Source organism: Astatotilapia calliptera, chromosome 15 (genome assembly GCF_900246225.1).
Source record: "Astatotilapia calliptera chromosome 15, fAstCal1.2, whole genome shotgun sequence".
Taxonomy (NCBI): domain Eukaryota; kingdom Metazoa; phylum Chordata; class Actinopteri; order Cichliformes; family Cichlidae; genus Astatotilapia; species Astatotilapia calliptera.
Window position 1 is genome coordinate 9,276,014 of NC_039316.1, and position 12,289 is coordinate 9,288,302.

Below are 12,289 nucleotides of genomic sequence, written 5' to 3' on the forward strand. Positions count from 1 at the left end.
TTAGTTAGATCTTTGGCTAATTTGGCTAGCAGAGTAGCCTAGCATGTTATTTTTGTTGTTGTTGTTGTTGGTGTTAGATTATTACACTGGTTGTATGTGCCCCCTTTGGGAGGAAACTGGAGAGAACCCATGCCAACACTGGGAGAACATGCAAACTCCACTCAAGAAGACCCCAGTCTTGCTGTGCATGCCATGAGCATGCCTATCTAGAGCCTCAGTGGCCTATTCTCTATCTCTTACCTCTCTGTGTCCAAAGTCATTAAGTATGGTGGCTAGTTTCTTCGTGCTGGCATACTGACGCTGGGCAACAACGGCCGGGCTGGGATCCCTCCAATCTACAGAAAGACGATGGAGCCACATTTCAGCTTGTTGCAGGTGAGGCTGCTTAAGGCTGGGATCAAAACAGTGAACTTCACAGCCTGATTGGGCGAGAGAACTTTCCAGGGACCGGTCATCCACTCCTAACCTAGAAAACACACAAAAATACAGACAGGGCGAATATGTGAGAGTCAGCTCCATTTACAGGAATGCATATTTCATCGTCTTGACTTCATTTGTGTGAAATGTTCCAATGACGAGATGAAGAGATTCTTCATGGGACACATGAAGACTAAGTGGTACGAGTGGCCCAAATTATGATATTTTGACAAAGTTATATGGCAACTAGCTATTGAATTTCATACAATCTCACCCCTTGTGCACATTTTTAAGGAAGTCAAAGTGTGGTACAGGTACAGACAGTCAGGTAGGAAAACACAGGTATTAAAAACTTTCTAAAAATAGCCATCGTTAGAGAGGGATGTTTGCATGAATGCAGCTGTATAACTTCAATGCGTGTTTATTTCATGCAGGGTTGGATTTCATTAGAAATTGGTCGCCTACTATAAAACCATCGTCTTTATTGTTGCTCCATCATTTGATAGGGCCAAGTGCTTATGAGACCCATATGGAAAAGATATATATAAATCTTATAAAGTTTTTATCTGTCTTGTATGAAACTTGTATGAAAAGCATACAGGAGTGAAAACACATATAAGATCCCTTGAAAAATTATATAATGAAACTTGTATGTTTTATATACTTACTAAAAAAATATATGAAAGTAATGAGAAAGTGGCCACTTTCATGAGTAAATCATATATGTTTTTACTATTTCTTTTCCATATGGGGAACAACGCAGGATGAAGCCCTTCTGTTGTATTCCAGTGATCTAAAACTTTAAAAATGTGCTCTGAGGCGCCACTAAAGCGAAAACATTTGATCAAAGACCCAAAGATCGGTTTTGTGACATGAAACAACACCTTAGACGTGTCAAATGCAACAGAGCGAGTAAAACTGATAAAAGGATACAGACAAGATAACACCACGGCGTCACTGTGATCTTACTTGGCCTCCAAGCCAGAAAAGAATCAATAATTCAAATGAAGGGAATAAAGATTTTAGCCAGGAGATACTTGACGCTTGTGTTTCTCTCTTATGTCTCCTTTGTTTCATGTTTCTCTCCTTTGCTCTCCACATCTCTTTTCCTACAAGTGGCCTGCTTCTCTATTTTAAAATGTGTAAATCTAAGCAGACAGACACGTTCCCTCGTGTCTCTGTCTCTTTCATGCCTTCTCTCCCTTCTCCCCGCACTTTTTCACTAACCTCTCTCTCTGCTGTTCACTGTTTATTCCACCCCTCCCTTCTCTAATTCCACAATTTTCTCCTTTTCTTCCTGTCACTGTCTCTGCATCTGCATTCCCCTGTGTCTTGTTTGCGCGGCGGCTGTATTCTGTAATCGTGACAAAGGGAGTAGATTTCACAGTACGCGTCTTTTACAGATGAGGCACCGGGTCCCCAAATGCATCACGCTGGTGGGAAGATGAGAAATGAGCATATGTGAGGGATTGAGATGCAACTAGATGTCTCTTTTTAAAGCACTAAATATTTCATTGAGAGTTTTTCATTCTCTGGTGAGGTTTTGGTGAGCGGCTGAGAATCAGTGCAGCGAAACTACGGGGATCGGGGATGACTCATGAGGCGGCAGGAGCAAAAGGGGGGAGTCACAGTGCATCACATGCCCTTCAGAATAACAATGTTCATAAAGGAGGGTCTCTACTAGGTCTCTCATGAGAGCAGGAGGGGTAACATAATGGATGAATGGCTACATAAATGTGGGTGTTCTAGAAAGAAATTTACTTCATACACATTCTTTATAGAGGCTGTAAGGAGACTGCTGTTGATGTAACCAAATATGAAGATCTGTGATTGTTTAGATTCTTGGTCACAAACTCCCAGAGGATTGTAAATGTAATAAAGAGCTATGAATCCACCTGACCCATTATGTCAGCAGCCTGTCTGGGTGTGGTGAAGTCTGGGGCTGATTAACAAACCCTTGGTGGGTCGAGAAACTGTCCCAGTTTGTGCCAGTTTTTTCTCATTCTGGCCTCTGTCACTGTCTGTCTCTCACTTTAAATTTCACACTTGGACAAGATACAAGGGAATTGGTGGCAGAAAACCATAACCACTGGCGTGGCTTTGCCTCAGGCACAGGTATAGCAGTTCGACCCCTGGCTCCACTATCTTCGGACAAGATACTGAACCCCGAGTTACTTGTGACTAGAGCTGGGCGATATGAGATTTTTTCATATCACGATATTTTTTTTTCCATTTCAGGCGATAACGATATCTATCACGATATAAGCCAAATAACTATATTTGTAAGATTTAAATGTGCCGTTGCTCACAAGTAAAATGTGAAATAATCAGCAGCTTGTTTTTATTTAAATATTTATTTCCCATAATAAGTTCAACAGGGTAGATGTACTTAAGGAACATGAGACTTTTTCAGATAAATAAAGGCAAATATTGCAAACTACACAAAAGGCAGCCGCTAAAGCGTTTAAGTTTCAAAATAGAACGAACAAACAAAACAGACTAAATTGTCAATTCCACTTAGAAACAAAATATTAATTCTAAAAATAAATCTTAGTTTGTTTTACAGAAGAACAGACAAAACTGACTAACTTTTGTCAATATCAAATAAACTGAGAACTAAAAGGAAATTCTCGATCTCTCCTTGTTGTATAGCTGAGCTTTTCAAACAGTTTTAACAGTTACTTTAGTCTGACAAAAGCCGAATGACGAATTAGCGCTTCCAGTCAGAGACTGAGGCCACGTCCACACGTACACGGGTATTTTTGAAAACTGAGATTTTCCGTTTTCGTTTTAAAAAATAATCCCGTCCACACATAAAGGCAGAAATGAAGGAAAACGCTGCTATGAACATGCCAAAGCAGCAGGTGGCGCTAGATTCCTAACCGTGCAGAAATGTTGGCCAATCAGAAGTCTAGAAGCCTCGGTGGGAAAAAGTAAACAAAGCTGGGGCATAGAAGCAGAACCGAGTCGTATGTGTGGACGGACAGTAACTGTGTATATGTAAGCATTTAAACACTGCAGAGAGAATTAACAGTAACAGTATTGTAGAAATTCATTTCACCGAAACAATAACGTGGCGCACAGTGTGACGTCAAAAAATGTGCACACCTTTGACGCTGCGTTTTCTCCGTTTTTCTAGTCCACACGTAAATGCAAAAACGGAGTTTTTAAAAATCTTCGTTTTCAGTGACCAAAAACGCCGTTTACGTGTGGACGAAAGGTGCAAACGCATAGAAAAATCTGCGTTTTCAAAAATACCCGGGTACGTGTGGACGTAGCGCATGCACCAGTTTATTGTATTTCCAGACTTGCTTTCGGCACAATTTACAGTGCACGCTACTCTGTTTTTTGTCAGACTTGAAATAGCCGAAATACCTTCACACTACGGAACTTCTATGGCTCTTCCGTTCGACAATCTCTCCGCCATTGGAACCACTCATTTCCTCCATTACGAGCTGGCTCCATTACCCGCTGGCTGCTTCCCAAACAAACACACGTGCGGCTTGGCACTTGTGCTGTACGTAACAAGTCACGCGACGTGACGCTGCGGCTGTGATTGGTTCGGCTCTGCGTTACTTAATTTGGATTGGCTGACTTTTTTTTTTTTTTGAGGACAAGAGCGACGAGGTCTATCGCGATAGCTTAATTTCTCTATCGAGTAAAAGTTATATCGCGATACATATCGTTATCGTTCTATCGCCCAGCTCTACTTGTGACATATTCATCAGGGTCTGATTGTTATATTGATTTCACTTAGGCAAAGAAACAAGATGTGTATTGTTTCTTTGAGGGTCCACGTAGAGAAGAAAGGGGCTCTATACCAGTCAATTTAGAGTTACTAGGAAACCTAAAGGCCAAACTGAAAATATAATCAAGAAGATAACGACATGAAAATAGTAAAACTACAAAACACCATAAACACAGGAATCCTAATGGACTAGAAATAAAGCAATAAGAGGAATAAAACCCATTGCAGTCCAAATACTAATAGAAAAACTCAGAGTTAAGGAACAAAACCCAATTTTATGACAATATTTGTCTCCAAAGGACATGAATAAACATGTCCTTTAAATGTGAAAAGGTTTTTTTGTTTGTTTGTTGGGGTTTTTTTCACCCTCATGTCCATTAGCCTGTGTTGATGCTCTAAAGTTGTGTCATTCATTCTACAGGTAACTTGTCAAGTTTAGACCAGTTTCATAGAGCAGAAATCTTTTCTGCCCTTCATGTGCAAATCCAACATGACTTCACAGTTCTGTCTCCTTGAATGTTGACTAAAAATGAGACAGTATGATCTGAGCAAACATTTTCAATATTATCTGTGAACTTGAATGTTGCCCCTCCAAAGTTTTACCTGCGAAATAGAAAATGTGGAGGTGTAGTCAACGACAAATTTTAACGACAAACTTTTCAGCATCTCGCAGGAAAATGACAGGTGTAAATAATTAAATTAACACTGCTGTTGCTGCTTCAATTTCAAGGTTATGGTTATGGTTTCAGGCTCACTGTCACACTAATGGATTACTGATCGCTGATGTCATTAAAAACAGTAAAAACCCAAAACTTACAGTTTGTCCAGTGGTCACTTGACTAATGTTTAAACTTTACAGCAGAAATCCTCTTAATCAGAAGTAAACATCTTGACAGCCTCATTAAAAAAGGTCCTTACAGGCTAATTTAACCATTTTTCGCAACACTGTTCATGTTAAGCTTGTTTTTTTTTTAAATTTAGATTATTATCAGGTTATTGTGACTGATGGGTTGCTGCCAACACAGGAAGAAATGTCTAATAGACATCTGCAAATACACTGATTTGGAAATCTCAATTGGCCTTTTTTAATAAGCCTGTGCTACAGTTTTGATGAGTGAAATAAGAGTATATGTGTTGTGTATATATTTAGCACTGAATTTCTTAGCACTGTCTCTTAGAACCCTGTCAGGTTGCCAGTCTGTTGCAGGGCTTGGCTTCACATCTATCTTCGTCCAGCTTCTATATAAAACCTATGGTTATTAACTGGTTGTGGGGGTTTTGTTACACTCATTTAGTTCATACTAAAGCCATCACTCATAGAATAATGCTTGGTTAACTTCCTAAAAATCACCAAACAGCCTTTACTCTGGGAAGAACAATAGGTAATGGTGATGAGATGGCTGATTATCATATTTTCTTAATTTTGCCCAGAAGGGGAGCTAAAGGAAACAAAGCATGAGAAGCCAGAGCCACCGTTGCTACTAGCTATACTGCAGGCATTAATGCTGTTATCCACTAGCAGCATCTCACATGCCCACATTTATGTTAAAAGTCAAGTCACTTTATTTATGTAGCGTATTAAAAATGCTGGACCTCAATATTCGATCTCAAGTTCTTTCCACCGGAGGCAGATGGACTAATTATACAAATACTGAAGAATACACGGAAGACAAGGGATACAAGTTTAAACAAAGCCTGCTTTAATTTGAGCAGAATGTGGGCTGTTTTTACAGCAGTGGAAAAGGTGGATAATTGGTCTTTCATGTGGAAAAACATCCTGCGTCCCCCCCTATACACCAACATGTGACAGACCAATCAGTGAACAGCTGCTCATCCTTCCCAGGCACAGCCATCCCCGGCTCGTTGCACATCATGCAAATGAGATGTATCAGCTGCACACGTTCAGCAAAACACACGAAAGTGTACCTAGATAATGTGCTGAGTTCAAAGGCACATACAGAGGCGTACTAAAAGCATTTGGCTTTTCTATTAAATCCCTTTTAATCTTCTGCAGTTGACTACAGTTGAGGGCTTTGCAAGTCAGAGAAACTCTCCTGAGAGTAGGATGCTCAACATACCTGGCAAAGAGGCAAGAGTATGACCAAGAAGTGTGTGTGAGAGCATGTGTACGTGTATGCACGCGCGCGCGTGTGTGTGTGTGTAATGAATGTAGGTCAGATAGGGGACATGGGGAGGAACTTCAGAGAGCAGTTTGCAGGCTGACTTGATTAACTCTCTCCGTGAGATTCTAGGAAATTTATTTTGTTACTCGGGAAGTTTAATTTTTTTTAAAGAATTTAATGTCTTTTTGGGACTCGCTTTTACTGTATTCGACAGAGTTGAGTTGACGTAGTGTAAACTGATTTAATTCCAGAGGTATTAAGTGATCAGTTAGATAGGAAGAGATCGCCAAGTAGCTTTCATTGATTTGAAAAATTAGATCTGAGTCACATTTTCCAAGCCGATATTCAAGCCAAATATCAAAATGTTTGTATCAATCTCTGAGATGTTTGATAAAACTCATTTGAATTTTAGTGCGTGTCCATGTAGCTTGTCTGCACAGAGTGCCGTTGCAGTCAGCCAGAGGATATCAGATGTTTTTTTCTCCTGTCTATTTGGCCTCTGACACCCTTTTGACCTCCCCGCCCCTCCTGCCACTCTCCCACACCTATCTGCGCCTCGCTTGCCTTGATGCCAGCACACCTGTGCTGTCTCTCAACGGTCAAACTAATAAGCCTTCTCTCCCAGCAGAAAAATCCCTTCAACCATTGCTGCACCTCAGCATTGGCCGAGCAGACTTAGACTGAGCCGATCCATGGCACAAAGCTAAGAGTGAATGACAGCCTGGGCTTAGGAGGGGCAAACGCCTTGGTGGTCTGGCTGACTGAAGTCAAGGTTACATGCCAATCCAGTTAAAGGAACCAAAGGTAGAATAGTTATGACGTTTGAAGTTTAACAAAAGACAACAAATTAAAGGAAAATGTGCAGAGTGAAAATGGAACTGCACGAAGACAAAAGCAATGTAAGAAGAAAGACATAAAGACAAAATAAAATCATACTCAGTGTACAATTAGTCGCCGAGGACATGAAAAGATGAGGCTAACAAGGAAGGTGGAGAAAGACACGCACTTCATTTATTGTGTGTGAAAATAGACATTGAATATATTTTTATGATACAGAATAAACTTTACTTTACTATAAAGTTTACTAACAGCTGTGGCAATTTTGATAACCAGCAGATATCTCACAGCCTGTCTCAGAACGAGATGTTCTGAATAATTGTGTCACCTGCAGATAATTCCGTCACTGTTTGTTTCCGTGTAAGCGACTACAGTTGACTCCATTCCCTATATATTGGACAATTCCTTGTTAGGGGAACACACATTTAGCAAAAACAAAATTATGTGTGAGTGTCTAACAAACAATACTCACCCAAAAGAGTACACCCTGCAGTGTCTGCTCTCTATCCTGCGGATCAGTTTATAATTGGGATCTAGGCACACAGCCCATGCCCCAATGGACCCTTCCTGGTCTGCTTTCTTGCCTCGAAGTGACGCACATGACACCTGGACAAACATAAATGTAAACACAAAGCAAGACATAATAACAGCCATTTTTCCAGGAACAAGGAGCAGAACTTATTGTCAAGACAGCCATGTTATCTGACACAGTGGGAGTCCTGTATTGCAAATATAAATGGAACAAGAAATGAATGACAGAGCAACAGAACCACATCGACTCGATTCGCAAAGCAAAAATAAGTGTCTGTGTCTGTATGCTGGACATTCAAGACCACCTGCGCTGTTTGGATATTGATGTCCAAGTCTGTTCACTGCACTGGTCACTGAATGTGAAAGTGAACTAGTCGTTAACTGGGCAGGGGGTTGTGGTGAGATAAATCTTCTGAGAAGCGGGCATTTCATGTGTAAGAGCGCATTACTCTTTGACAGCATTACTCCAACCAAACGAGTGAGATTTCATTCTGTACAATAAATGGAGTCCTAGGGATTTCAAGCAAACACGAGTCAAATGTGGCAGCATAGTTGACACTCTGATATATCCTGATTTCTTTAGGTGAGTTCTACAACTCAGACTCAGACATGATGCACAGCTGGTGCTGATGCACTGCCGAGTGTCACTGGGTTGGCAGAAAGAAACTAAAAACGAGGACTTTAAATCCTTCATTTATGATTAAGATTGTACTTTTACCCCCTTTAATCCACAAAATTTGTTGGATTTAAAACACAGTATCCTTTTAGCTGCTTCCATATAAAAGTCTTTGGATCCTGCCATATCTTTAACAAAAATATTTTTTCAGTACTGTACAATAACAGTGTATTGTTCTACAATGTTGTGGATTATATTTTTCAACCTTAAAAATACAGCTTTCATAATCAATTTCAACCAAGACTCCAAGGACCAACATTTGCAAAAATGCTGTATACACACCTGCATATACCAGTACAGAGCAGGAGCTACTGCTCAAATGTTTGCTGTGCGGTTTCTCCACATTCTGTCTGATGCCGAGATTAACTTTGCAAGGGAAGAAACAATATTGGCTCAGACATCAAATGTCTGGCTTTACTGTACTACACCATTCAAGTCCAAAGTAGCATGTTCACAGCTACACTTTGTTTGTGCTACTGCATCTTATCACAGCTAGAGAGTTGCTAGGTAAAATCATTTGCAATGACGTATACAGTGGTGCACTGAAAACCTCCATGCAGTTGCTTTGGTTGCCAGCAGATTGCCACTCTTACATAAAGATGCTGATTTGTCTGCAAACTACCCTCTCCGTGGCAGTGAAACTGTGTGCAGAGAGAACATTTTGTGATGAGAATATTTGCCTTCAAAAGTGAAAGTTGCGCCCTTTTAAATGTCTTAGTTGCAGCAGCAAGGGGCAACTCTTAATTTGAAAGCAAAGCAAGCATTTTCGGTTTGCGTCACTTTTGGCAACCGCTTATTGAGTGGTTGGCAGACAAGTTAGCATTTTCTATGCAAACTACAGGTGACTTCAGCAATTTGCTAGCAAACAAAGCCACAAGGAGGTTTTTAGCATCCTCTTTGCGACTAATTTCACCAACAAACAGCCAGCAACCACTCACCATCTAGTCGGGGAGTGCATATTTTTTCCTAGTGATCAGAAGTTGCCCGGGGATTTCTCACCAGTCTTTAAAAAAGCTAAAATCTCCTTGAGCAAGAGACCAAAGCTTATATTATTCCCAATAAAAGGCATCCACCTTGCACAGCAGCTTCCACAAACTTCTAGTCTAAAAAGAGAGCCTAATGTGAAAGTATGCTGATTACCATTACATATCTTCTGGCTGCAAAATGAAATCTGAGTGTTTAGAACTCTGTATTGAAATGAGCTTTTATCTCCCCTGATTGATAAAATCAAATTGCTTTCGCAGCTTTCTTTATTTCCTAATCAATCTCCCATTTGCTATAATGTCTGCTTTCCAAACACAACACATTTAAAACACTCAGCCTAAATTTTCAAAATGGCACTTTGATAACTAGTAGGTTTACATTCAATGGTGAATAAGAAATACTTTCTAGATCCTAACTCAGGTAAAAAGACACAGATGGCAGACGTTTTGCAGCCAAGCGAATGTGTAAGAAGAAATGTACTATGTCCCAGCCTCTTATAAATCCACTTACTGTTCCTAAAATAGAAGAAATTTACATTTGAAACTGTTCATTAGCCGTGTTTACATTGCCAGCCTTCCCTTTTTTGGCAAGCTGGATTTGTACAGTTTCAAAAGAACCTCTTAGGCGTAATTTCTTACTGTGGCTTTTGTATAAATCGCCCATTTTAATGAGATCATTCTGTGACAGGTCACGCAGGAAGGAACCAACTGAATCACTGAAGTGCAGTGTCACCATCTGACAAAGGACAAAAGTTGCCCGATGTGTCTTTGTTGCTCTCTATTTAAACCAATTCTTACATATTGAACATTCTCCACAATGTCCGTCATCGTTAATGCGTTCGAGTTGAAAGCGTTTATCTGCATACAATGCACTGTGGAAAATTAAATGCGAAATCACTCTTGATTATTTTGCCACTTCACATCTAAAGACATATCAGTTGCATTGAGCTGCTGAGAGCTGAACAAAGCTACAAAGAATACTGAGCTGTAAAACCGAGAACATTCACTGAGCGTGAATGAGAAGTTCATTCTTATTGTTGATAAGCTAATCAGAAATTGATCCCACGCTCCTGCTGCCTTATTCTTTCACACTATTATTAGTAGTATTATTAATATTTTTATATAGACTTACTCTTATCTGTGCATGAACACGTGAAAGCTGCTGACTGGTATTGATTGGACAGTTGTGTCGCAGGCCATCTCTCTTAGTAACAGTTCCACCAGGCACTATGTCAGTCAGCATTACAGCAGAGGATGCTGCTATCCCCACACCAGCTCCCTCCACCCTCGCCTGTCACTGTCAATGACAGACAGTTCCCTTCCACAGCTCCTCACAAACACACACTTGTACACACATGCTCACAAGATCTCTTTCTCTCTGTTCCTGTCCTTGTCCCTTCCTTCCTCACGCACAAAAATCCAAAAGTACCTAAACACACACACACGCACATCCCAGCACTAATTCATAATGAACTAAATTTCTGCTTTGTGAAAGACAGACTGAGTGATGCTTAGTCATTTGGAGATTGGTACTCTGTGCTCTGGCTATGTTGTGTGAGGGATAAAGATAAGATGTTGATTTGTCTCCAAGCCAATTTACTGCAATAGAAAAACACACACACGCACACACACGCACACACACGCACACACAAACTACATGAGTTCAAAGAATGCCTCCATCGTAGAGACAAAGATTTTCCAACCTTCCAACCAGAATTCCAACCTTTCTCAGTTCCTTTTTATATTTTTCCTTTTTTCCTTCTTCTTATTATTATGATGCAAAACATCTTCATTGATTTGTAGTAATTAATACTGATGCAGTCCAAGGAGCAAACCACAACAACTCATTGATTAGATCTGAATAGAGGGGCTGTGAGCTCCATCTGTATAGTAATCAATAGAGTAATGAATTAGTTGCTTACTGTCAGGGCAAGAAAAATGTTTTGGCTATGCTGAATGTGAAAGAGATGCCAGTGCAGCTCAATCATGGGCTAAGAGATGCAGTCTTATTTTTTTTTAAAAAAGCAGCCAAAGGTATGTGTCTCATGGCTTAACTACTTTATTTATTTTTGCCTCAAACTCTAGTCTTAGATTTGCATTCAGTGTCAGGTTAATTTTTGCTTTGAGGACAGAAAATGTGATTAAGAGTTAAAGATGATTAATCCCCCAATCGATGGTGCTTGCACTGCATCATTAAGCACAGCCAATATCGCAAATAAGAAATAAATAGTAAATATAAAGCACATTATGTCACAGTAATAATTGAATAGGGCTTTAATAGTGGACATCAGGAAGGTGTAGGCAAGCTATAAAGCATCAGAAGTAAAAGTACTTATTCTCGATTTAAATATTTCCCTTAAGAGTTAAACGATCAATATGCATCATAGTCTATTAAAAATCACATGTTTGCATTATGGCTGTCCTGTCATGACCAGATATCTAAAAATAATATTAAAAGTGCTTTTAATGAGCTCAGAAAACAGACCTAGACCTCAATTAAAAAAATTATATTAGAAAATATTCATAAAAACAAAAAGAACCAACAGGGGGTCGATCAGGTTACCTACTAATCAGAAGGTTGGTGGTTTGATCCCTGGCTGCTCCAGTAAGCATGCCAAATATCCCCGGGCAAGATACTAACCCCAAGTTGCTCTCCAACGCATCCATCAGTGTATGCATGTGTGTGAATGTTAAATAAAAAGCACTTATATAGAAACAGCATAGAAAACAGCTTGTGAGAATGAGTGTGAATGGTGTATAAAGTGCTTTGAGTGCTCAGGTAGAGTAGTAAAGCACTATATAGGGAGTGCAGAATTATTAGTCAAGTTGTATTTCTGAGGAATAATTTTATTATTGAACAACAACCATGTTCTCAATGAACCCAAAAAACTCATTAATATCAAATGATGAGTTTTTGGAAGTAGTTTTTAGTTTGGTTTTAGTTTTAGCTATTTTAGGGGGATATCTGTGTGTG

The 12,289-nt window shown here is 39.8% G+C and overlaps 1 protein-coding gene across 3 annotated transcripts in view; it reads right to left on the reverse strand.

Annotated features, from left to right (window-relative positions):
* mettl24 (methyltransferase like 24) overlaps window positions 1-12,289 on the reverse strand; it is a 42,706-nt gene that overhangs the window by 6,454 nt on the left and 23,963 nt on the right. For all 3 annotated transcript variants that reach the window (XM_026194323.1, XM_026194322.1, XM_026194324.1), the window contains 2 exons: window positions 7,598-7,731; window positions 241-466 (listed from right to left, as the gene is read on the reverse strand). In XM_026194323.1, the coding sequence (XP_026050108.1) occupies window positions 241-466; window positions 7,598-7,731 (360 nt within the window). The remainder of the gene's footprint in view (window positions 1-240; window positions 467-7,597; window positions 7,732-12,289) is intronic.